Source organism: Anser cygnoides, chromosome Z, assembly GCF_040182565.1.
Source record: "Anser cygnoides isolate HZ-2024a breed goose chromosome Z, Taihu_goose_T2T_genome, whole genome shotgun sequence".
Lineage (NCBI taxonomy): Eukaryota > Metazoa > Chordata > Aves > Anseriformes > Anatidae > Anser > Anser cygnoides.
The window spans coordinates 33159633-33185624 of record NC_089912.1 but is presented as its reverse complement, the minus strand read 5'-3'; the positions used below and the strand labels follow the sequence as shown (position 1 = coordinate 33185624).

At 46.4% G+C, this 25992-nt stretch overlaps 1 protein-coding gene across 2 annotated transcripts in view; it reads left to right on the top strand.

Moving 5' to 3' along the window:
• Positions 1 to 25992, top strand: part of ABCA1 (ATP binding cassette subfamily A member 1) — a 92937-nt gene that overhangs the window by 41145 nt on the left and 25800 nt on the right. For both annotated transcript variants that reach the window (XM_048051479.2, XM_048051477.2), the window contains exons 6-15: positions 3116 to 3237; positions 6842 to 7033; positions 13672 to 13758; positions 18337 to 18577; positions 19179 to 19318; positions 20002 to 20118; positions 23485 to 23673; positions 24513 to 24718; positions 24810 to 24986; positions 25598 to 25820. In XM_048051479.2, coding sequence (XP_047907436.1) covers positions 3116 to 3237; positions 6842 to 7033; positions 13672 to 13758; positions 18337 to 18577; positions 19179 to 19318; positions 20002 to 20118; positions 23485 to 23673; positions 24513 to 24718; positions 24810 to 24986; positions 25598 to 25820 — 1694 coding nt within the window. The remainder of the gene's footprint in view (positions 1 to 3115; positions 3238 to 6841; positions 7034 to 13671; positions 13759 to 18336; positions 18578 to 19178; positions 19319 to 20001; positions 20119 to 23484; positions 23674 to 24512; positions 24719 to 24809; positions 24987 to 25597; positions 25821 to 25992) is intronic.

Here is a 25992-nt window from a genome sequence, read left to right as displayed (position 1 = left end):
GTAGTGGTGAGGGGAGCCTGCAGTCCTGGCTTTCTGTTGGAGGCAAAGGGAGAGGGGAAGAGAGTCTGTCCGTCCACATCAGCAAAACACAGAGGGACATCTTCCTGACGTGCTCTGTGGATGCTGCAGCTGCATTGCTCAGTGTCAGCTGGGTTGCAATAGCTGACCGTACCAGTGCTTTTCGTCATTCTCAAATGTGAGAGAAGACGCACGAGTTAAATAACATTTGAGCTGACATTTTGCCTCACGTTTTTTGAGTAACTTGATAGTGTGTCTGAGCTTTTATGGCAGAAAAATATTACAGTAGTTGGCCTCTGGTTGTAAAATGTGTTCTACTCCAAATGTTTGCATTATTAGGTAAGCTTGATACTAGCCTTCAAAAGACCTGTCTGTTTCTTTTGTTTTCTATTTTTGGGGTGGTTCTTTCAACTAATGCCCTTGTATTTCATATACCCTTGCGGGCAAGCAACCTTGGAGCAGAATGGCTGTTTTCAAGAGGAAAGATCTATTAACTTTCATCTTCTTGAAATACCCAGGGCAGGAATTTAGACTGACTGCAGTGTGCAGTGCTTTTCTGTGGCTTCATGTGCAAATTGTTATGTGTGCCTCCGTGACTGGGGGTGTGACATGAGACACTGAGCTGTGAGTGCTAGAAGTAGGACCAGACAGGGTGGGGGAGAAAACGCACAGTGAGAGAGGCTGGCTGTTTGCTTAGGGTGTTGCAGTGGGACCATGATGTTTGGATTTGGCCCCTTGGTCTCGCAGAGCTTCCACATGTGGTCTCAGACACAAAAAGGATATGGCCAAGTAAGCATAGGTTCGTGCCCAGCCAGTTGGAAGCTAAGTATTATCCCACAAGCAGTTCTGGTAACTTCACGTGCTGGTAACTTTATGTTCTGTTCCCATCATGTTTTCTTCCAAATGATGATAAAAACCCCTTCAGGCATTTGTAGGAGTTGCCTTAGAAGTCAGCTTTGATTTTCAGCAAATTCTGGTGCTGAGCAAGTCTGAAAATACTCAGCATGATAAAAAGGAAGGGGAGAAATACCCTGTTAACCCTGGACTGGTTAATTACAGTTGTGAAGGACGGCAGGCTGTTCCTCCGCATGATGATTACAGAGAGGCCAGGAGGAGTCCAAGCGTTGTTCAGGTTGCTTTCCTGCAACTACGTACAGAGTCTTCTCCTGACCAAGAGAATCCTACTTTCGCATGGCAGCCCCAGTGCATCTCCTCTTCCCCCCTCAAACAAACAACAATGAGGATTCAGAAAAGTAGGAGAATTATTGCATGGTTACTTTTTTTTATATTATTAAAAAAAGGTGTATGGCCCCTTTAAGAGGAGCTTGAAAAATCCTCCGAACAGGGACAGACTACATGAAAAAGCTTGCAAACATCTGAACTTTGCATGCTAGGGCACCTTCAGCCAGCTACCCTTTTGTCCATCAGAGTTTCTGAACCATTGATGATCTCACCAAAAAAAAAGCAAACAAGCTGCACAGGAGCGTTCAGGGAGCTCGCGCCTTTCAGGAGCAGCCAAGGAACGGGGCTGGGGAGGTTTTCCTTCAGCAGCATTGAGGCAGGCTGCTTTAGCCTCTGCTGGGGAGGAGGACAGCATGAGGCGGCCGCACGTTATGGCAGCAGCGGCGGGTGGTTTCCTTGCGAGGTTTCCTGCCACGAGCAGCAGAGCGCAGAGGGCGAGGGAGCAGCCTTTGTCCCGAAGTAACCTCCGCATCGCCTCGGCCGAGGGTGGTGGTGGTGGTGGTGGTGGCGGCGGCGGCTGCTCGTGCGGAACCAGAAGGCGACAGGGCGTTTGTAACTGGATATGTGGACGAGGGAGCGATGACCGACAGTAACCCGGCGCGCTTCGTGCCGCAGGAGCAGCGCCTGTGGCCTGCTGCCTGGGCGCCCGCAGCCTGCCCGGGCCGGACCCGGCACCGTGGGCAGCAGCCGGCTCCTGATGGGAGCCAGGCTCTTTTTTTCTTCCCCAGGGTGGGTTTTCTAGGAGGGATCACCAGCCTGGTGAAGCGAAAAACCAAAAGGTTGGGGGTAGCAGCAGCTGCTGTTGCTCCGCCTGTTACTCCTAAGGCTGCCTGCGGGACTTTCCTGTCAGGGCTCGATCTTTGCTGCGGGCACTCATGTCCTCTTCTTCCTCGAGCAGACAAAGCAGCATGATGCCCTGCTGGTGCGCTCAGTGTCACCTGGAAACCTTCACCCCAGTAAATCCCGCCAGGCCTCCTCTCTCAGCTCTCCCTGGCATAGCTGCTTTCCTCATCCCCACTTATTTAAGCGTAGTGAAATGCGAGTTGGCCTCTCGAAAGAAAGAAACAGCATGAGGGTCAGTCAGTTGCTTAAGCTCTGGGCTTGTGAACTTTAATATTGTACATGGGTTATAATTTCCAGATGGCTCGCGTGTGCTGTGAGGGAGATACACATTTGTTTAAAGCGGGGAGTTGAAGGTGAAGGTGAAGCTTTGGGAGAAGAAAATGGAATAAAAGTGTTTGCAGAAATTTTGCCAGAGTGGTTAAGATTGCTTCCTATGTTTTCATGCAGTTCTGTATGACCTGATCTCTTTTTGTCTGCGCACATCAGACTTTGAAATACTTTGTGGTAGAGTAAATATAGTAGTTTTGTAGAGTACATCTTGTAGTTACTATTAGCATAATTAAATATGGACTACTAAATCCCTGCATGGTCCATGTACCAAATGAGTCCTGCGTTCAGTAAGAGCACAGGCATTAAGAGAAGCTGAATCTTTGTGCAAGGCTAATGCTGGAGCAGATTTCACCCCAGAGCAGGGGAATAGCTTGGTCTCCCTTGCTGCTTCTGTGTCTGACTAATGGACAGTGTGTGCAAATTGAGTTTAAGTATTAAATTAAGTTGTTTTTAACACCCTTCTCCCCCCTTTTTTTGAGATCGAGACATCATAGTTTGACATCTCTCAAAGCTGCCATGCTTCGGAGCATTTTGCTAGCATCTCCTGCTTTCTTTATGCTATTGTTTGTGTAATCCCCTCTCCCCTATTTGTCAGCTGTTGCTTTTCCTGTTCAGAGCTCTCACATGAATTTCCTTTTGGCTTTGCCCTGACCAAAATGTTGCTGGTTTTGTCACTTTTCAGACTTGAAACTTCGGGATTTCCTGGTTGACAACGAGACATTCTCAGACTTCCTCTATCATAATGTGTCCATGCCATCATCTGCAGTAGAGGAGCTACTGAACGCAGAGGTCAAGCTCCAGCAGGTAAAGAGCGCTTTCAACCACTAATATAATGGTCAGTCTATTGTTTGTTTAACTATAGTGCCAAGATCCACAGTGCAGGATCCCTCTATGCTAGGTGTTGTACAAACAGAGAGGAAAATGTAATCCCTGCTTCTCTCTTCCTCCTTACCCTCAACTTACTGTCTTATTTGGTTGTAAGCTGTAAAAAGACACTAAGACCCACATGGAAATGCTTTGATTAGCATAAGAAACTAGCCTTTGTATCCTTCAGGCTAAATGGAATCTCCTATTTCCCATCTTTTTTTTTTTTTTCCACCCAGTGAAACATTAATTAGGTTGCTAGTGCTGCACCTGGGTCTGGGCAATCCCAGACAGGAGTACAGACTGGGAGAAGAACTTGTTCAGAGCTGCCCTGCGGAGAGAGACTTGGTGGTTCTGGTGGACAAAAGGCTCGACATGGGGCAGCAGTGCGCGCTTGCAGCCCAGGAGGCCAACTGTGTCCTGGGCTGCATCAACAGAGGGGTGGTCAGCAGATGGAGGGAGAGGATTATGCCCTCATGAGGCTCCACCTGGTGTACTGCATCCAGGTTTGAGGTCCCCAGCACAAGAAAGATGTGGACCTGTAAGAGTGAGTCCAGAGGAGGGCTACAAAGATGATCAGAGGGCTGGAGCACCTCTTCTATGAAGAAAGGCTGAGAGAGCTGGGGATGTTCAGCCTGGAGAAGAGAAGGCTCCGGGAGACCTCATTGCGGCCTTTCAATACTTAAAGGGGTCTTATAAAGGGCTCTTTACTTGGGTAGATAATGAAAGGACAAGGGGGAATGGTCTTAAACTAAAAGAGGATAGGTTTAGATTAGACACTAAGAGGAAATTCTTCACTGTAAGGGTTGTGAGGCACCAGCACAGGTTGCCCAGAGAAGTTGTGGATGCCCCATCCCTGAAGGCATTTAAGGCCAGGCTGGATGGGACCTTGCCCTGCCTGATCTAGTGGGTGGCATCCCCGCCTATGCCAGGGAGATTGGAGTTAGATGATCTTGAAGGCCCCTTCCAACCCAAGCCATTCTATGATTCTAGTTACAGCTGCTGCCCCTCTTCCACATAGTGTCTCATTCTTCAGTGAATTCTCTCAAGCCATCTTTTTCAGTGCAGTTTGATAATTATTCATACAAGTTAAGTTGTACTAAAAAAAAAGGTGGAAAAAATAGGTGACATATCTATAAATGGGTGACAGCTTCACTCATATAAGGTTGTACAGAAAGGCCTATTCAGAGTATGCAAACCTCTCACAGCAAATGCAGTCTACAAATGCAGACTTCTCCTGCAGTCTGTTGGTGTCCTATAGTTGCGTAATAAGCCCAGAATTACAGTTTGTAAGCAAGTAGGGATCTGGAATTTCTGAGGAGAAAGTTCACTGATGTTACTGTAATGTACTCCAGTGTCCTAAGCAGGGTCATGTATCCAGTGCACCACGTACGGTACAGATGCATAAAAATGGCCAAAGCCTTGTCCAGGTGTGGACGTTGCTTCCTGGGGCAGAGAAGCTCGACCTCGTGTTTCTCTGACAGTAGTAGGCATGCTGAGGGGGTTGTGGGGTTTGGAAGGAGCCCAGACCACCAGTGGGCAGGCAGCTGTGTGATCACATGCTGGATCATGGCTTGGATGGCAGGAGTAGGGCCATATCCGTGCGAAAACGGCTGAGGTCCTGGTCTGGGCTGCAGCATGACCCATTCAATGGCAGTGAGGAGTAAATAACAGTGGCCAGGGTGTATGCTGCCTGGCACAAATCTCCCTGTTTCATACAACAGGGACAGTCCCAGGAGAGGACAGTGTGACCCGTGAACCTAAAACAGTCACCTGTGACTGCTTTCTTGGAAATGAGCTTGGCATTTTGGGAGTCTTAGGGAACTAACCTGCCATTTATTTGCTTATTGAAGACACCGTGGCTTCAGGTGGCTCAAAACTGTTGAAGAGAATTGGCTAGGTGTGACTGGGTGTTCAGGTTGGAGGGGTAGGTAGGGCCTTTGTGTGAGGGTCATGTGCCTTGGATGGGCTGTGTTTGATAGGAGCATCTTTTTTCCAAAGGAGCTTGAAATCTGAGTAAAATAGATTGTCAGGCACTAGAGATTTGTTCATCCTTATTTTTTAAGTGAGCACTGAGAGACACTGGTTTTCTGTATATCCACCCAGGGAAACTATTTTTGACTGAGCCCACGACTCCTGAGTGTTATTCCAGTGTCACAAGAATATCCCTTTTACAGCATGGCTATGATGTGGTAGTAATGCTGCTGGCAAAAAAAAATCTTTCTCAAAAGTCTTGACTTCTTGATGCAGGAGCTATTCTGTGTATTCAGCCGAGTGTGCAGCATAGAAACATCCTATTTTTGGCATATGGATGCAGACTAAAGTTAAAGGTTTGCATAAGTGTTGCATTATAAATCACTTCCCTCTCATATCATTTCCATCTGCTTGTTTTCTGAACATAGTGCGCTTTTTTCCCCCTGGATTGTTGATGCCCTTTTGGTTTTGAAAGACAAGGATATTCTCAGGCTTACCAGCATTATGCAGAAACTGTTAACTCTTCTGGGATGTAGATCAATCCTCTATTTTTTGCTGGAAGTTGGGCAATGCATATTGGGTATTACAAAAGAACAGAAAGCATGAACTGTAAAGCTCTTGTTCACTGTGTGTTCACAATAAAATTGTTCACTCTCTCTAGCCCCAAGGCAAACAAAAAAATCCTTTCCAAAAGGATTCCAAATTTTCCTTGTGTTTTTCACTTTCATGAAGTGTGTACCTGTTTGCTGTGCACCTGTTTCTTGTTGAACAAACTTAGATGCTTTATTGACTTCATTAAAGAAATAAACTTGCCTACCAGGGCTGAAAGGTGTTCGTGATCAATCAGAGCAATTTTACGCATTTCCTTCACAAACAAAGTGATTGTTTGTGGATGAGTAAACCTCATCCACAAGCAAACCATCACCTTAAGTAAAAATATGCGTGTAAAAGAAGACTCAAGGATCTTATCTCTTGTTTGTTGCAGTAAGTAAAATTATTCTTTATTTCACTGGTACATTATCTGCCCCCGAAACATTGCAAAATGTTTATCTTGGCTGCTGGTAAAGAGATGCATCAAGAGCTACAGGAGAAGGTGATCCTGATCCAGAACCATACAGAGAACGTAGCTGGCAGATATAACTAAGGAGTTTGGGACATAGTTCTTTTGCCCTTCACATATATTTGCCAGACTTGTGTCTGGTCACAAGCCTTGTTTTGTCTCTATGGCACAGTTCCCAGAAGACTGAATATTGGGCAATGTGTGTACCCTTGGTTGGAGAAAATGGCTGCTATGGAGGACAAGATTACCGAAGCTCTGAGCACGTGTGCAGGGAAGTGGAGAGAGACCCGTGTCCCCCAGAACTTTTCCCCCACGTACTCTGCAGGGAAACATGTTTTTCTTGGAATTCAGAGTTGCGTATGGGTTGTGACCATGCAACTTGTAAAGAAAAATGCCCTCTTCCCTCTATCTGGAAATGTTGTGAATGGTTAGTTCTGTCTAGGTGATAACCAGTTTTGTTCTATGACTCTTAAACGTAAGGAGATTTATATGCTTTTCTCACTTTTCTAGGTCATAGTGTCTGGTTACCGAATGCGGCTGCGAGATCTCTGCAATAGCTCAATGCTGTCTGAATTTCTTACAATCCAAAATCAGTCAGTGGCCATGGACTCTGAGGCCTTCATTTGCGCCTTACCAAAGGAAAAACTCCTTGCAGCCGAACAAGCCTTCCGTGCTAACCTGAATCCTTTGAAGCCTCTTCAGGTGAGTCTAATGGTTGCAGCTGTGAGAAGCTATCATTGACATTGTGATGTTTTCAAGGGGTTTCAATCTGGAAATTCATCTCTGTATTTCTAGAGTGAATTGTTTATTGTTATTAAGAAAGAAGATGGTCTTTATCATTGAAGCTTGAACAAAGTTGCTTCTTCCTGTCATTCCTACCCTTTCCATTGCAGTGTTGCTTGCATAGTGTAGATGTGTGTGGGCTGTGATTTAGTTTGTCAAGAGGAAAATATTTATGCTGTGTAGTAACAAACAGATGATGGGTTGTCCCTATGCTTTGGTCAGCTGTATCGCAGCTGAAATGAGCCCAGATGTTAGACTGGCCCATGCTGGGTGCTAAAACCGTCATCCTCTGCACTTAGCAAGGGGCTGTAGAGTGCGGAAGTTCCTAGCCAGTAGCAGGTTTAATTCATATGTAGAGGAGTCAACTGTTAAAGACCCTGTTTGAAAGGCTGACCAACTCAATAGATTTTGGAGCAAGTGCTCCAAAACTCATTGAACTTAAGGGAAATGTGTCAGTTAGGGGGTGATTGCAGTCTGGGGCAGACTTAGCTGTTTATTCTAAGAAACACCAGTGATGCTTTGTTGTTATATGCCCACAATATCTGGATAAAGAGCAAAAGTTTGAGGAAGTTAGTGCTGGAAATACCAGAGAGAAGGGACCACAGAACCCGCTCTGTTACCCAGTAAAACAAACACTCTCTTGTGTGCACTGGAAGAAATAAACACTTCAGCTGTGTGTGTTTCCAGATTTGATGAGCCTTTCAGGACAGAAAGTCATGTACCACTTGCTTGGCTTTGTCCCCAGTCAAAGAGGGTCATTAACAAGTACTGGAATCATGTTACTCTTCAGTGCAGTGCACAGTGGACAGTTCTCTCTGCAGATCATTTTCTGTTTTCCATGTGTCCTCCATCTGCATTTTTTCTTTCTTGCTGTAAGAGCAAGCTAATCATAAGCACTAAGAAATGAGGTAACAGTACTGAAATCATCCCCATAACAAAAATGAGCTATTTTGAAAATGAATGGCTATAAGCAATTTCTTTTGTGCAGTTAGATGTGTATGCATGCATTCACTTTATCTCATCCAGCGTCTCTAGTATTTTTGGACTGAGTAGGATGAAACTAACCAGCTAACACCACTTAGCATCGGCCTTCTGGGCCCTCTGGAGACTCCACGTTGTTTTTTCTTATGTTTGAAAGTCTCTGCAATTTAGCTGACAGAAGCAGATAGTATGCCTCTGTTGTTACATCTGTATTGTTTACTGGAGAAAGAAAGCAGTCATAAGCCACTCTGATAGTGCTACTTGGCAACAGCAAAGTAGATAGAGACATTAAGAGCAATTTTGGGTGACTTCTGAGAAGTTTGCTTATGATCCTGGCTTCAGAGAAGCCCGAGCCCTGAAGCCAGAAGTTCTAAATTGGCTATATGTTGTACACCACCCTGTAAAGGTCCATGGGTTTCTTCAGAAAAATGTTGCACGCTACCCACTAGTAAAAGCTGCTGTAATGCTTTGGTGAGTGAAATAAAACCAAGTTGCTTCAGTATGCCCAGGCAAAATGATTAAAATAACACCAGGATCATGACCAATACATTTGAAACTTAGTGGCTTTAAAGGCTAAAAAAAAAATGCCATGACCTGTAGTAACATCTTGGAACAAAGAGAGAACTTTCTGTTCTTAAACAAAGCAGGCTTTTGACAAGTAGCTTATCATTAAAGGCACTGGGGGTCAAATCTTGGACAAGCATGCTGAAGCTAGCGTGCACCCTATCCACTACAGAGCCTGCAAACCAATGCCAACAAGTTGACTGTCCCAGAGATTTATTTTTAATTTTTGGCTTAATCCCCTTGATGTCAGTAAGTAAAAGTAAGGGTCAAGTCAGATGCAGGTACAACAGAAATTTAGAGGCAGGTATTTGACTCACATGATGAGACCTAAGCTCTGCTGGTTTTTGGGGAGGCAGAGAAAAAACATCTTAATATAATTAGGTAGATATAACTGGAATGAAAAGGACTTGGAACAATGTGCAAGAACTGTGTAAGTTCAACACTAAAGTCTTGAACAGCAAAATGGAAGTTTTTGCCATTCAAGTGGCTGTAATTTCTGGTGTGCTGCATATGGAAGATTCCGGCCAGCATCCACCTGCTTGCTCTTGCCCTTGTACATCCCTGTTTGTTGTTCCCTCTGCAAGACCATAAGCAAATTGTGTTAGGGAATTGATCTGGATTAGAATGGACTAATGTAATTGTATGGTTACACAAACATTTGTGCAGAAGGATGGAGGGGGGTTGTTACAAGACTGGGAACCGAGTGGTCAGGGTGTATGGGGAGGGGGCTTGAGACCCCTGTGTCAACACCTGCTTCTATCGGCTTAAAGTGTTTTGTGCCTTTGCAGCCTGAGGGAAACAATAAGTGTTTCAGGTAACTCACAACAAAACAGTAGTTTTTTGTGAATTATGAAGAGAGCAGAGTTCTAAAAAGGAAATTAAAACAGGTGCACAGTGAAATTTGTGAGCTCTGAATGTCACAGCACTGTAAAGGAAGTTTGAAAAAGAAGGCAAAAACTCAGTACTTGTCTTTGCATATCCGCTCATCTGTTCTATCCCAAACAGACACTGGATGTTGCACAAAGTGGATTAGTACAGTTAAGATAAAGGATTTCCAATTAAAATTTTACATACGCCTTTCTAGCTCTGCCACTGATCCTTTGTGTGACTTTCATTTACCCTGCTCCTGTAGGGTGAGAAAACAGAGCCAAGATGGTAGAGGCATGGTGGGGAAGTTCAGGTAGGCCTCCTTGTTCCCTCCTTCATAAGAACCTATTTGGGGGGGCGCTGTTTAGATGGAAACGCAGAAGAAAATCTAGGAGCGACCACAGGGTGCCATGGCAGAGGATCAGCTTTCCTTCTTGAAGGGAGTATTCACTCCCCTAGAAGCACCAAATGTCCATAAAAGTCAGATTCTTTTTTCTAGGTCCCACATCTCAATCTTCATCCATTCCCTGAAGCCTTTTTGGCCAGCAATAAGAACAATGGGCTGTAGTACATTTTGTTCAAGCCAGTTGCAGGCACAGCTTGTCTTCAGTGGAAGGTTTGCCTTCTACTGGGTGTATTCAGTGAAACTAAAGCAGGAGAAGCTGGTTGGAGAAAAATAGAGAAACAGAACCTCTAATTCCATGCAGACAAGTTTTCATTTCAGCTTTCTCTCTGTGCTAGGTCAGGAGTTGTCCCTTGGAAGAACTGTACAGGCTGGGGAAGGTTATCAAGAGCAATGGCATTAAGTCAGAGATGTCCCAACAGACTGGTGTTGATCGGTAGGGACTGTCTTATAGCATAAAATTACATGTCTGTGCAACAACTTTTACCTCTGCAAATCTCCCCAGTTTTGAAAACAACTTGGGGGAGACTGTTCAGTGACAGAGACGATTCAAATTGGCCTTGTGGGATTTCATCTCTGCAGTGCTGCTTAAGAAGGGCTTTGCCACATTCACTTCCAGTGGTGTGGGTCTATAATAAGCCATAAATATGTTGTGGCTTCTGTACTGTAGTAGTGCTTGAAGGAGTGTGGGTGAGCACATGAAAATCCAATTGTTCTTTTCCCTTCATAATGCAGCTGGTATTTTGTCATATGGTTAGCATGAACTAAGCATTGAATGTTGAATGCATTCCAGTTGAAAAAAATGGCTTTAGAAAAGGTCTCTTAATGTAAATACATGCTGCAACTAAACTTGTGGCTTTCCTTGCTCTTTTGAGTGTTTTCGGTCAAGCACAATGATATCGTGATTTCAAACAGCTGTACTTTGGGACTTCCACTCCCAGGAAACAAAAGCAGAAACACAAAGCATGTGATTTTTCTGCAAAGTTCAGTGCTCAGTTTCCACTAAGATCCATGTAAAATTGTAATAACTGTTTCAAAGCAAACATGGCAGAGTGGTCTCTTAAGCAGAAGCAATTAGCTGTTACGTTGCAGCAAGTGACAATTTTGTTATGACCTCCCAGCACTTCAAATACAGATGTGTTCTCATGTATGTTAAAGAGTTTTCCATCCCTTCTAGCAGGAGCTGACAGGTGGGTTTATTTAAGGCTTGTCTTGACTGGGCAGTCAACTCTAGTTAGCTCAAGTATTTCTCTATTTTGTGTCCTGTAAGCACGCACATGCAAGCACACAGCGTGTGCTTAGTGCAGTGTGTAACTGCAGAATATTAGGACATTTACATGCCCTAAATGCCCAAGACTAGATGAAGGCATAACTTACCAGCCACGAGCACAGTAATTGTACAGGGCAGCTCTGTTCAAAACCTGCTAGAACTTTCTCTTTCCACCATGTGCCAGGAAAAGACAGGTGATGTCTTCCAGTATTTCACCAGCAAATGAGCCATTATCCCCACCTGGTTCTAGTGCAGACACCTGCAAAATACACTGTCACAGTGGGACCAATCCTACTTGAGAAGTGCTGAATATAGAGGACACTTCTGAATGTAAAGAGCTGCACAGAGACACTGCAAAAAGTTCTTTTCCAGGGAAACCGAAGACATTTCAGGGTCAGATTTGAAAACTTGAATCTCATAAGGCTTACATACTTGTTCAGACCAAAGTCCTATTCAGCTCAGCGTCCCTTGAGTGCTACTCCAGCAGCACTACTTCTTCAGCTAAGCCTGGAATCTTGGTAGTTTTTTTTCTTTCATGACTTCTTAGCCTTTTTCAAGCCCATGTTAACTTTTACCTTCAGCATTGCATAGTATGTACAAAATTTCTCCATTTTGACTGGGTTGTATGTGGAATAGCTCCTTTTGTTTGTATTAAACCAGTCTTTACAATGGAAGCTCTCTGTTCTTCTATGATGAGGTGCAGTGAACAATCATCGCCTATTCATGTTTTCTATCCCACTATTAATTCCACAGTCCCCTGTCATATCCTCTGCTTGTCAGTAAGATTTCTGTTGAAGAACTGCGGTCTGTTGTTCTTCCTTCAGAAGCCATTTGTATCTTAAAATCATACTTGTGGCCTTCTTCTGTACTTGCGTTCTTTCGTAGATGGAGGATCCAAAATTGCACATAGTACTTGAGAAACAAGAACGCACCATGGATGTGTACTGATGTTGACCTGTCTTATCATTGTAATTCTGTGATCTCTTCTCTGTGTGGTGTTAGGTAGTTCAGAACCATCCAGGGGTATCTTAAGGTAGAACTGTCTTCTCCCTGTGTACTTTACTTTGCAGCACTGAATTTCATCTGGCGCTTTATAACAGTGTGTCAGCATGAGGTCTTTCACTAATCCTTTGCAATTGGCTTTCAACTTTCACTATTCTGAACCAATTAGTATCATCAGAAAACTCTTCCTCATTCACCCTGTCCCTGAATCACTTCTGAATACACCGAACAACGCAAATCTGCGTAGAGCTTGATGAGGTATAATCGAGCTGACCGGGCTTGTCTTACAGTATGCACGAATCTAAGACTTCCTACTTCATCTCCTTGCTGAAGTGGTAGTGCAGCTATGTAGCTTTGATATTTGCTAACTGTATTCCTTTAAAATGGCTTGAAGGTCTTAGCCTGTGGGGAGTTTTAATTGCTTTTCTTCTAGCTCTGATGTGATTTGGTTTATCTGAACCTTAAGGTCAGTGTTCAGTAGAAATTCATAGACGCCAGAAAGCCTCCATGAATTTACAGCTGGCTTTGGAGCAGGCATGAACTGAGCACTCAGCAAAGTTAGCTAGGTGTAAATATCCCAGCAGCAGATCAGTGGAACGGTGCCCAGTTACACCAGCTGACACCGACGAACTCTTACTAGCCTTCAGCAAGTCAGCTAGAGCATGTGAAAGACTCCAGACTTTGCTTCCAGCAATTGCCTTGGGAAAGATGTAAAAATGAAAGGCTTCAGCCCAAAAGATTTGTACTAAAATCGAGGGTCTTGACTGTTCCTCTTTGTGTCACAATGCTGTAACATGTAGCTATGAATGTGAAATCTTAGGAAATGATTTTAATCCTCATTCCTCTGAAAGAAGGATTGTGTCCAAAGCATTAGGCTAAAGAGTCTTGATGCTTCTCTTGCAAGAAATGTTTCCCATGCAAGGTAGCGCTTTAACTATCCAGAAATAAAACAGAAGAAACAAAAGAAAAATCCAGGCCCCCCACCAGTTACACGGAGGGCAACTATAAACAAGGAGTTGTCTTCAGTGGGACTCCCAGGTCAAGCAATTGCTAGAGCAAATGGGATTTCCAGAAAGAAGCTGTGCCTTCCGCTTCTAGAAACCTGTAACTATTTATCTTGTGGTGCTGTTGCTTTATGGAACCTGGTTCTTTTAATATGCACCATTGGTTTAGTCTGAAAATGTAAAGGTCTGATGGGAGGACTCAGGTGATGAAGATCACCTGAAGGTGAGATGTACTGTGCAGCAGGATTTCTGAGCTGGAAGCTGTGGAGTCTCCATTGCATTATGGGGTGCTGAAGCCTGGGGTAGCTTGAGCTCAAGGTTGCACAGAGAGCCTATCTTCCCCATCAATCACTTCGCCTTGTAAACAGTCCTATCTACCCTTCTTTACAAGGATGTCTAAAATGGTTTAATTTCCACATTGGTTGGTGCCTGGTAGTGACTCCCTGTTTCTTTTTATCTCTTGCAGAGACACATTTCTTTTAATTCTTCCTTGTGGGATCTGTCAGAAACTGTGGAGGCTTTGAAAGAGAGCCTGGGAAAGCTCGTTAAAGAGGTAAGTATGTCCTTTGTGTCAGAAGAATACGTTGGTGTGGTGGTGGCTGCCCGAGCCTGTGGTCGAGTACAAGGAGCACAAGTTTCCTTGGTGCAACTCAAAGTCAAACCCCTTGCTGTTTTTGAAATTTCTCCACCATCCTACCACCATCATCCCTATGTCGACAGGCAGCACCTGCAATGCAGCCCCTTGGTGCACAAAACTTCAGATCATGGACACCATAGGAGTTCTTTAGGCATGTGGCTAAAGATTGGGTACCTCTGGGAGGTGCAAGAGTTAAATCTTCTGTGGGGTTTACTTTCTCAGCAGTGGCACAGTAGTTACCTTTGCAATATATCTGCTGACTAGCAGCAGCTCGCAAACTGCCTGTGGAGGTTTGCCTCCTTTTTAGCTTTTTCAATCAGTTGCCAGCCGTGCCAGGTGTGTTTCTGTGTTGTAGGTACTGGCCCTTATGTTTGTTGAGGGCATGGCATGTGGAAGAGGTGTGTGTTACAACTGAGGAACTATAGGGTACTGTTTGCTCTTCGTGTTTGGATAAACAGCTTTTTGGGGCAGCTATTGTTTTCTGACCTTTGTGGGGCACCCAATGCAGTGGCATCACAGTGGCAGCTGAGAAAGGCTCTGGCAAAACGTGGTGATTTGCAGAGGCAAAGTGACATTGTAGAGACCGTGAGCATTTGTTTTTGCAGGTGAGACAGTGGATTAAGAAAAAAGCCTTGCATGCCTAGCATGAGTCAGAAACCCAAACCCCATTTATTTTATTTTATTTTTTTAATTTTTGGAGCCAGAAACATCTTAGCCGCTTTCTGCCCGGCTCCGACTTTGAAGTGCTGCTACCAGGCAAAAACTCTCTCCCTCTAGCAGAAATCACAACCATCTAAACTAAACAATACCTCCTCCTCCTCCCCTCCTCGAGCCTTCCGTCCGTCCATCCGTCCATCCGTGCAGCCAGCAAGGAGGCAGCCGCAGAGCAGAGCGGTGAACGGCAGTAACCCCGGGGAGCGCGCGGAGGAGCGGGTCACTCGGGGTTAGCAGCGTGCGCTCCCCTCCCACCGAGCCCGGGGCGGCCACCCCGCCGGGAGCCAGCGCCGTGCCAGCCAGCAGCCCCTGGCACGCGTCCCTCGCGGAGCCCCAGAACCTGCCGCTGGCTCCCTTTTACAGGGAAATTAAGATGATTCCCGGATCAGCTGCAGTTAAGACGGTGGCAGAGCTCTCGCTGCTAGCAGGGAGGCTGCCCTTAAGAGTTTGGTTACAGCTGTTTCCCGTTACGTCACTTAAGCTTGCCTTTTTTTTTTCTTTTTTTTTTCTTCTTTTTTCTTTTTTTTTTCTTCTTTTTTTTTTCCTTCTTTTTTGTCTGGGATAAAAATAATTGAAACCATGTGACGTTCAGTTTGCTGATGTGGCTGAAAATGTCCCAGGGTAGCGTGCCTTTTGCTTGGCAGCTGTTTTGGGTAGGACTACCTTTTATGCTGCCTTATTACTGTGCAAACAAAGGCAGCATTTTCCTTTGCGTACAGCGTGAGCTGCTCCAGATGGCTTGACCGAAAGTTACTTCTTATTGTCTGGCAGGCTGATTTCTGTGTGAAAAGGAGGGACTTGTTCCCTTGTTTCACAGGGCAGCAGCTTGAGGGGGTGGAGAGAGCTATTGTTTGTGCCACGTCTAGAAGCCTTTCTAGCAAGGAATTTTAATTAGAGAATAGTCTGAACAAAATATTTGTCTCTTAGTGTGGGGATTGATTGGGTCTCTGTCCCTGTGCTCTTTAAATCAACCCAGGAGGGCAGATTAAACTCTGAGAGTGAGGGCAACTATTAAGAAACACGGAGCTGGGTCTGATGTCTGGGAGAAGTAGTTCAGTAACACTTCAGACATGTGAGATATTTGCTTCCAGTGGCGTGAACAGAGCAGCTCTGCACATCTATTGTAAAACTGCTGGTGCCAAAGATGAAACAAAGCTGCTTGCTTAAACTTGGTGTTTAAAATAACAAGTAAAAATACTTTTGTTAATGCAATCCCTCTGCAAGTTAGTTTGTGGCAATTAGCTACCCTTTCTGTTTCTGTACCTTTGCTTATCCTAAGGAGCTGATGGTACGTTAGCTAAAGGAGTTGACATTTACCAAAGAAAATTCAACAGTCTTACCTAAAGTACCAAAACCTCCCAAAGGCATCCCTTTGAATTGGAGACTCACACTGTCACACCTGAAGTGCAGCCTTGGCCTTTTGGGTTAGGAGACATGAAATCCAAAATCCACATGAGTATATTTAATCAACTACAGTTGTTGTCTTACATTCTTTTTTTCATTCACGTCCTACGATGTTAGCGTCCAGTCAGTCACCCTGAATCTGTGGAGCCTGATTGATTGGCACCAGGGTGCAGACAAAGGCACCAGTGAGTAGTGAGGAAATGAAAGTACTCTTGAAGCAAGTCTGGATACAAGTACCGAATCCCCAGGTTTTAGCTGTTCTCACAGCTGTCTTCCATCATATCAATGTGTCATGTGTTTTCAGGCAGCTAAAAATAGAGGCTCCTTGTGTATGTGACACAAAATAGCTCTTGTTTAGCATCAAGATTTTTTTTGTCCAGATGTTGGCACTTCTAGAGCATGCACAGAACTACAAATGAACACAAAGGGCCAGGTTTACCTACAGTGTAGGGCCAGAGACCCTGGGTGTGCCTGCCTTGGTTGAATTGGCATTGAGTTTTTATGGGACACCATTGCTTTCTGGGGTTGTTGTTGGCTGTCTTTGCCAACTGTCCTAGACTTTGAGTACCTGCCATTTTATTTAAACAAAGGTGACAGAACTAAGACACAGCAGAACTGGCAGCAAGGCTTCGACTGACTCTGAAAACAGAGTAATTGGGGCCACCTAATGTTATTTCTGAGATGCATCTGATGAGCAATTACAAATAGGTGTCTCAGCAGCTCTGCTTGCCCTTATTAGTGCATGTCGCTATTCTGGGCAGCAGAGCAAGAGCATCACAGTTCATGTCACCTGATATTCAGTAGCAGACAAGAAATCAGATCAAATGCTAGAAAAGATTTAGAAAAGGATGTGGGACCAACTGTGGAAGATGTTAGCATGACACTATGTAAATCTGTGGTTTGCCCTCCTGTTTGATAGGGAGTACAGATCTAGGCACTTTGTCTCCAAAAAGCAGTAGCAGAACTGGAAAAAGTTCAGGGAAGGGCAGCGGGGACATTTAGAAGTGGAGTGACTTTCGCATAAGGAACAAGAGAGCAGTCTGGGACCTGTCAGCCTGGTAAGGAGATGAGCTGGGGATATGACAGAGGTCTGTTGAATGGCCTAGAGAAAAAGAGATAGGGACTGAATGTTCACTGTGCAAAAAGTGTGGCACCAAGTGAAGCTAACAGTAGCCAAGTTTAGGAGAGGGAGAGGAGGTTCTTTCCAGTGATATGTTGTATGCTAAATATTTGCAGATGTTCAAATACCATGGAAGACATTCATTGTGAGTTAGCAAATAGACAGAAGTTCCCTGAGCTGAAAATAATTGGAATCTGGAAGGTTACTTGGGGGAAGTCTGTTCTTGGCCTTGCTTTTTTGTTTCCTAACATCCACTTACTTTCACCATCACAGAGGTTACTGAGCTAAACAGGCTTTTAGTGTGTACGGACACACCTCTGTTTTCTCGCGTCTCCAGCCAGAGAGCCTGAGAGTAGTGGTCCAGTGTAGCACGAAAGCAGTGCTCATGGATGTGCATCGTTTTTCTCCTTGTGGTGAGCCTGGCCATGTCTCTGAGTGTGGAGACGTTGATGCAGTGTCTTAGGCTGAGCACCTGCTGCTTTTGTTCGTGACAGATCCTGCAGGTAGCTGCCACAACAAGTGAATGTGTCTTGCTGCACAGAACCTCCCCTCCAGCTGTGAGCATTGCATCTCTGTGCCTGGTGTCAAGCAAGCAGGGAAGGAGAAGGCTTCTCACCGTGGCTGGCTTCATGTTCTGTGGAGTGAAGGCACACATTGTGGTCAGGCCTGAGGCTGCAGCTGGGCTTGTTTTCACGGGCTTTCAACAATGCTGTTGACAAAGGAGCAGGGAGGTGCTAGGGCAGGCACAGTGTTGCTGGTCTAGGAGGTCAAAATTTCTGCCTGGTGTAAATCTGAGGAGGCTTGCTGACCCTGATGGAGCTGTGCCGGGTGACACTGCCAGAGTGCTGGGGCCTGCAGCTCTGTAAGGCTGGGTCTGATTAGCTGCTCCCACTCCGTGTTGTTTCCTTATTCCCTCTTCTGAGTCGCTCCACCCCGGAGTGAGGGGACTGCTGGAATGTGAGCTATTGTGCAACCAGAGAAGTGGTTTCCATGTGAGAGGGCAGGAAAGGCAGGAACCACCACAACACTGAAGGAGAAAACTTAGAATAAGAGCACGATAAGTACGTGGTCTCTACGTTTTCCCACAGTGGTGTGGGGAAACACACTTCCCCTGGTCTCTCCTGTTAGTTGTGCATCCAGTGGGATTCTCATCTGTCTGAAAACAGATGTGTGGTTTGAAGGAGAATGGCAGGATCTTTTCCCTTCACTAATCCGGTTCCTACCCTTGTCTCCATTCTTCTCCCACTCCCCTCCAGTTGCTGAGCATGAAGAGCTGGAGCGACATGAGGCAAGAGGTGATGTTCTTGACCAATGTGAATGCATCAAACTCCTCTACACAGATCTACCAGGCTGTGTCACGTATTGTGTGTGGCCATCCCGAAGGTGGAGGGCTCAAAATCAAATCCCTCAACTGGTATGAGGACAACAATTACAAAGCACTGTTCGGAGGCAACAACACTGAAGATGATGTAACCAACTTCTATGATAACTCCACAAGTAAGTGTAACCCTGTCGTGGTCTAAGGTCCCATCCACTGCATGGCTGTAATGGCTGCTGTATTCCACGGATGAAAGTGGTCCTGAGGATCAGCATACCTACTACTGTTTCAGAAAAGCACACACATGCTGTCTGAACAGCCATCTGCTGCCTCCTGCATGTGCCTTTAGGGCCAGCGAGGGTGTCAAGATGCAAGGGATTCCCATGGGCCTCATGCAGAAGGTCCACTGAAGGCTATGTGGACATCCTTGAAGGGCATGGAGAGCACCGTCATGTGCAGTCCTTGGAAATCTGGCCTTTTCCGTGCAAATTTTGGCATGCAGTGGGTTGCATGGGCTGTGCAGATAAGTGTGACTGTTAATCATAGAATATCCCATTAATGCTGGAAGCTGTGCAGGTATTCCATGCTTGCTGGGCAGACGGTGAAGGCTCAGGCTGAAAAGGGCATTTTGTGGAGCTTTGCAGCAGAGGAGGGTTTTTGTTTTGTGACAGCTGCTCTGCTTTCAGCTGTGACCGTCCTTAAAGTGCATGCGAATGGGTCATGTGCCTTTGCAGTTGTCACACTGCTATTCAGCCACTCACCCTGTCCTCTCCTCCTCAGCACCCTACTGCAATGAGCTGATGAAGAACCTGGAATCCAGCCCGCTTTCCAGAATTATTTGGAGGGCTTTGAAACCCTTGCTGATTGGGAAGGTCTTGTACACTCCAGACACACCAGCCATAAGGAAGGTCATGACTGAGGTAACTCTAACCCTATCCTCTGATATGCAGTGTGAGGTATGTGCTCTGGCTGTACAGCTAAGCTTCTCTGTGTTAAATTGGGTCCAAATGCAAGCCTAGAAATGATTGTCCACAAAGCACAGCCTCCATAGTCGCTCACTTCCCATGCCAAAGGCTCAAAGAGAAAAGGCCAGTCTGAACTCCATTTCTACACCTTGCTGGAGACATTTGTGGTGGTGCTTTATGATTACCCACAGTATTTGCAGCTCTGATGTGGGATATGGGACTGGGAAAGACCTTGATATGCCTTCAGGTGTCTTTCCTCTCCCCCACTGCAGGCTGGTCAGCTGATCCTTAACCATTTCTGATAGCAGCTTACCTAATGTGCTCTCTAGTTCCCCTCAGTAGACTCTTCTAACACATGGGGAGAGGCTGCCTCTGCGTGCCCTTCATCTCCAAATTCCACCAAGCCTTAAGGGCAGTTCTCTGAGTAGGCCCCACTCAGCCACAGCCATCCTCACTCCCTCTTCTAATTTTCCTTCCATATGCACATGCCTTTCCTTACTCCTGTCCTTGCGGAAGCTGTTGCTGTTTGAATATAAGCAATGCTCAGTACTTCACTTGACAGGTCAATGCACCCTCTCAGCCCACAGTGGATCTGAGCCAGGTTTTGGGAATAACCTTCCTCCTCTCTTTGCCGACAGGTGAACAGGACATTCCAGGAGCTGGGTGTGTTTCGTGACCTCGGGGGGATGTGGGAGGAGATAAGCCCGAAGATCTGGACGTTTATGGAAAGCAGTCAGGAAATGGATCTGATTCGGGTCAGTATGCTGTTCTTGCCAGAACCACTACCATCGTCTTCTGCGATAAGTCATGAAAGACTTGTTTTAGATAGTGCTTCAGGGCTAGTCTGGGCAGATAAATAGTATGGATGTGACCCCCTTTTTGAAACATGTTGTGGTTGTACCAGTCTTGCATTGTGCTGGACGCTCCTTCATGTAACATCCTGCCATGAACAGGAGCAGACCGTGTTTGTCAGCTGCTTCTAATCTACCTCTGCGGGAAAGTGTGCCACTTCTTCCACGCCGTTGCCCTAATTCTGTACAAATACCTGGCTGGTGGTATTTTTGTGGCGTTGGTGACATATTCAGCTGCCTGTGCTGTGCACTGCTCTGTGAAAGTGCTCTCTGGAGCAGCCGCTTTCGTGAGCCACCATATACCTAGACCAGATCCTGGAACGTGCCAGGTGGCCTCAGGCCCCATTGAGTACAGTAAGATTTAAATGGTTATTGTGTTAGAGCTAAACCTAGATGCCTGGTGGTCACCTGGCACAAACCTTGTAAAAACTTAATTTTGGCTTGTATGGTATGCGTAATTTAGTAATAGTTGAGTATTTTTGGGGGAAGAGGGAACATCACCCTGCAGCTGATCACTTCATAACACGTTATGCGTACGAGACCATGAAGAAAGGGTTGGGAGCCTTGTTTGGATTTGACACACTGTGCTATTCTGTTGGCTCCCCAGAGCATTGTGCCCAGTGTAAGACCTGCATTACTCAGGCATTATCTGCTTATTAAAAGTACAAGAGGTTTAGTTCACTTTGCTTCCCTCAGGTGTAGTTCAGGGGTGGGTCTTGCACCTCTGCACTGATGTCTTTGGAAACACAGTGATGTAAAATTGTAACAGCACAACAGAAAATCAGTTGCAGAGGAGCTTTTCCTGCTGGCAGCTAGGTCGGTGTCATAGCACGGGTGTTACACAGAGATCTCCCTGGGTTTGTTAAGCCTTGAAGTTCATTCCTTGTTGATCCAAATGCAATGATGTGCAGAACAGTCCCTGACCTATCCTGTTGCACTTCCCAAGAACACGACATACCAGAGAGGATGAAGACATCATTTTTATTACTCCTGTGCCTCTGTTGGCTTTATTAAAATTACTTCTGCAGATACTGGCAGCAGAGAGATGAGAATCAGGCCCACCAATTGTAAATTGAACTGTTTGCTGCAGGGAGTGCTGACAAAGCCAGGATTTGGCTATTGGTTTGGTTTGCAGTTGTGTCTTTTGAAAGGTGAATGTTGCTGGCTTGTTTTGTTTGCTTTTGTTCTTAAATGAGCCCTAGGCTTTACTGATTCTTTATTTTATGCATCCTGTTAACTCTGCTGGCTCTGGTGTTTACTTCTTGATCTTCCCAACAGTGTGGTCTCTTCCCCCGTACTGGTGCAGTAGCAGAAGTTCCTTTGCGGTCACCTGCAGCGGTTCATGCTCGCAGCAGTACTGCATTGTGAACACCTGGGCAGCTCTCAGGCAGCATCCTGTTGGGCTTAGCAATGCCGCGCAGCTCACAGCGGTAGGCTAAAACATACAGCTGCCTGTTTGGGGCTGTTCTACTCTGCTGTTTTCAAGTCCCTGAGACTGCTGTGCTGTCGGGAGACAGGTTGTCACCTCCCAGCATCCTTTGGTGTGGAACATGTTTGGTGTATTTCCTTCTGCGGTAGAGGAAAACTGCTTTTCTCACTCACTGCTGGCACTTGCAGCCTGATGCTAACGCAGCTCCTAACTCCGGGGAGGACGAGACGTACCCCCACGAGTCACTGTCTGTTAATGCTGCTGCTGGACGTGATGAGGCTGAGCCCCGTGCCTGCAGGCGTGGTGCCCTTCCTGCAAGCGAGGGTGGGGTGGCCAGCCTCGGGAGACCGAGCGCGCAAAGGCAGCATCGTGCAGCCGATCCCTGTTTGTTCGGATTTCCCTTTTGCACGTTCTCCTTTGTCAGCTTGTCTTGTTCTGTTCTCCCAGTTTGTGATTCTGTTTTTGTAACTCATGTGACCCGTTGCTTTCGGGTTTGTTGCTAACAGCTGCACATGGGGACGCTCCTCTCTGCACCTCTCAGCTTCATTCTTTGTTCTGGCAGAAATTCCATTTCCTGTTTTTATTGGTTATGATTTTTAGTTTTCTCTCTTGTGCTGGCTGTTTTTTCCTCCCCTTCAGGTTAGCTGTATCTCTTACAATTAATGCTGCCTTCCTACCTGCGCTTACATTACTGCCCACAGATCTCAGTTCTGCTCAGTCCTTGCCAGGTGCTCCTACCCGGACTGCCCTTGTGCAGAGTGTTGCAGATATACCTAGTGGGTCCACAGCCCACCCTCCAACAGCTTGGAGCTAAGCCGCGTGAAAACAGCACTGTCTCCGGTGGGAGAGCAGAGAGGCAGGACATCATTGCTGTACAAGGCTGTTTCAGCCAGCCCCAGTGACACAACAAAAAAGCACATAACAAAGCCACCCGGCTTTTGGTGCTGGTATTTCTGTTTATTACCTGGAGAACTCAGCCTCTGGCTGCGCCTTACCCCCTCTCCATCCCAGCGGGGAGCAGAGACTTGTTCCGAGCCAGATGCATTTCTTCTGAGCACGTTTCTTCCTGCTCCGTGTCTTGCTGGTGTAAAACCCCTTGGTTTGTGGGGAAGGAGGGAAGGCGCGGATGGGTTTTGTTGTCTTCTTCAGCTCTCTCCTGCCCGAGGAGTCCGGTTCGTGGCTGCCATCTAGGGCTGAGCCGGGGCTGGGCAGCACTTGCTGAGTTTTCCCAAGGTGCAGGGCTGTGCGTGGCTCTCTGCTGCCCTCTCCACGGAAAAGATGTGGCAGGACAAGGAGACAGCAAGCCCGCCTGCGAAGTGTGCCCGATAGCACAGCTGCTGCGCTGGGAGACGTGCGTCATTTCGGTAGGAGAGGTGCCCAGAGCTGTCAGGAGCACCCCCAGGCTGAGCTTCTCAGTAGGGCAGAGTGCTTCTCCCTGGGGAAATACGACTCGCACAGTTAAAAGAGGGTGTGAGTGGCAGAGGGAGCATCGGCGCAGGGAGACAAAGCGACTTGCTTGGCACTCGGCAGCAGACGACAGAGATGAGACCTCCTGACAGCCAGGCGAAGTGGCTGGGGCTTGGAGGTGGCTGGTGCTGGAGGTGAACATTTATGGAGGGCCGCTGCTTGCTGCCACCTGAAACACGGGCATCATACCCATCCTGCAGCTGCCTTGTGTGCAGGTGGTTGAGGGTCTCGAAGGGAGCTCTGGTTTAACATCAGTGCTTCCATCAGTGCATTTTAAAGACGTTTTCCCCAGTAATGCTAATTTTCATGACAAGGGGGTGATCCAACAGCAATTCTCAATGTAACTATTTCCTCTTTGATTAAAATATCCACAGACGCTGCTGAAAGGCAAAGCTCTCTGGGACCTGCACTTGCCAGCTTCCAACTGGACGGTGGAGGACATTGCCCGCTTCCTCTCAAAGCATCCGGAGGAGTTTGAGACAGATAACGGGTCGGTGTACACCTGGATGGATGCCTTCAATGAGACAGACAGGGCTATTCAGACCATCTCCCGCTTCATGGAGGTGAGATCATGCTATAGTGTGGGCAGGGAGCTGGGGGACAGCAGCAACTTGGACTCCACTCACATGGTGGGATGGTTCCTGGGAAGGGAAGGTCAATGTTCTTCAGTCCCTGTTCTGTGAATTACCACGCTTTGGTGGGGTTGAGTGCAAAGTATGTTAGAAAATGCTATTTATTCGGGAATCTAAATATAGATGTGGGAACCTAACTGTAGGCCTTGTTCTTGAAGCTCTTGCTTTGGCCATTGCATGTGGTTTCTCACCCTGTTGTTACTGGGCGACTGAAAGTGGCTGCTCACTGCAGCCATGTCGCAGCTCATATTTCTGTTTGGGGTTTTAGCTGAGGATAGCAGTGAAGCTAGCAGCTTCTTTAAGCTGAGAAAGATGAAGCAAATAATGAAACTTGTTCTACGTGTTACTCACTTATCTTGGCAGATGAGTGCAAACAAAAGCAGGTCTTGGCCTTTTGGAGGCTTTCAGTCAGACCTAGCTTGTTGGTAACAGCAAAAATAAAACGTCATCTATAAAAATCGATGCTTGGATGGAATCCTATAACTACCACTGCAATGCTTCCTAACCTCTTGTACAGAAAATACCTTTGGGTTATTTCTCAGGGACACCTGTTTGTCTTGCAGATAACCAGTAAGCTGGAAAAAAAAAAAAAGACATCTCTAGCAACTTGCTGGGCTACTGTGAGCCATTGCAAAGTATCCGAGTGCTACAGCCTTTTCATGGGCCTGACATTAGTATTGTAGAGTTATCCTTTTTTGTCCCTCCTGAACTTAAAGTGTGTTCTGGTTTGATCTGATCCCATAAACACTTCCAAATCTGTCCCTGTCTAGTGTGTCAACTTGGACAAACTGGAGCCTGTGGCCACAGAAGTCCGTCTTATAAACAAGTCCTTGGAGCTTCTGGATGAAAGGAGGTTCTGGGCTGGTATTGTCTTCACTGAAATAGCTCCTAACAGCACAGAGCTCCCTCAACATGTGAAATACAAGATACGGATGGACATTGACAACGTGGAAAGGACCAACAAGATCAAGGATGGGTGAGGCCTGACGTACTGCCTTATGAACAATTTCTTACTGGGGTTGAGCTGACTGAGGATTTCTAACAGAAACGTCTTGTTCCCTTGGCAGGTACTGGGATCCTGGTCCCCGTGCTGACCCCTTTGAGGACATGCGCTATGTTTGGGGTGGCTTTGCCTACCTGCAGGATGTTGTAGAACAGGCCATCATCAGGGTGCAAACAGGCACAGAGAAGAAGACGGGAGTTTATGTGCAGCAGATGCCCTACCCGTGTTATGTGGATGACATGTACGTATACAGGCTGCTTCAAAAGCTACCAGGAGCATTCTGTTTTAGGAGGCATGGGCTTTTCTAGCTCCTCAGGCATTGGCTTACTGTGTCCCTATTGTCAGTGTGGGAGCAGATCTCGTTAGCCTCCCTATTCTCTGAATTAGGGCTCATGTATGTAATTTAGGATATGTAATGACTTGTGGAACCCTTCCCAAATCTGTACAGGACTTCCACATGCAGAGTAGATGGTAGCAGGAGTGCATTCCTGAGAAGTGCCAATATCCCCAAACCTGATACAGGCAAAACTAGCACTGGGAAAAAAAGCAGAGACCTTAGCACAAGAGAGAGGAAGGAGAACAGCTGAGAGCAGTCCCCAGGAAAAACAGCTCTTTGCACCTACTCTTCAGTTGAGCAAGAACTCCAGCTCCCTCTCAGGGCTGGTGATGTGCTTTAGACCCATCAGCCTCACCCTGTGGTGAGACACTGATGCTGTGTCATGGTTTGCACTTGGGCTGCTTTGTGCAGCGAAGCCTTAGCCGCCACCATGCTCTGCTAGCCGTTGAGCGGTAGCCAAAGTCACACTAATGTTTCTCACTTTGTTCTTCTGTCCCTTTTCTTCCTGCTCTCAGATTTCTGCGCGTCATGAGTCGCTCCATGCCTCTCTTCATGACTCTAGCCTGGATCTACTCAGTGGCTGTGATAATTAAGGGCATCGTGTATGAGAAGGAAGCCCGGCTGAAGGAGACAATGAGGATTATGGGCCTTGACAATGGCATCCTTTGGCTAAGCTGGTTCATTAGCAGCCTCATTCCTCTCCTGATGAGTGCAGGTCTGCTGGTGCTGATCCTCAAGGTGAGCTTACTGGTTTGGTCTGTGGCAGCAGAATCCAGAGGTTTGATGTGTAGTGGCCTGCACTGGCACGCTGGGAAGGAGGTAGTGGTTGTTGGCTGATCAGAAGCTCTTTGGGAGCAGGGTTTTGGAAACAAAACAGAGATGAATTGCTGAAAACAGCAGGAGGTGCTGT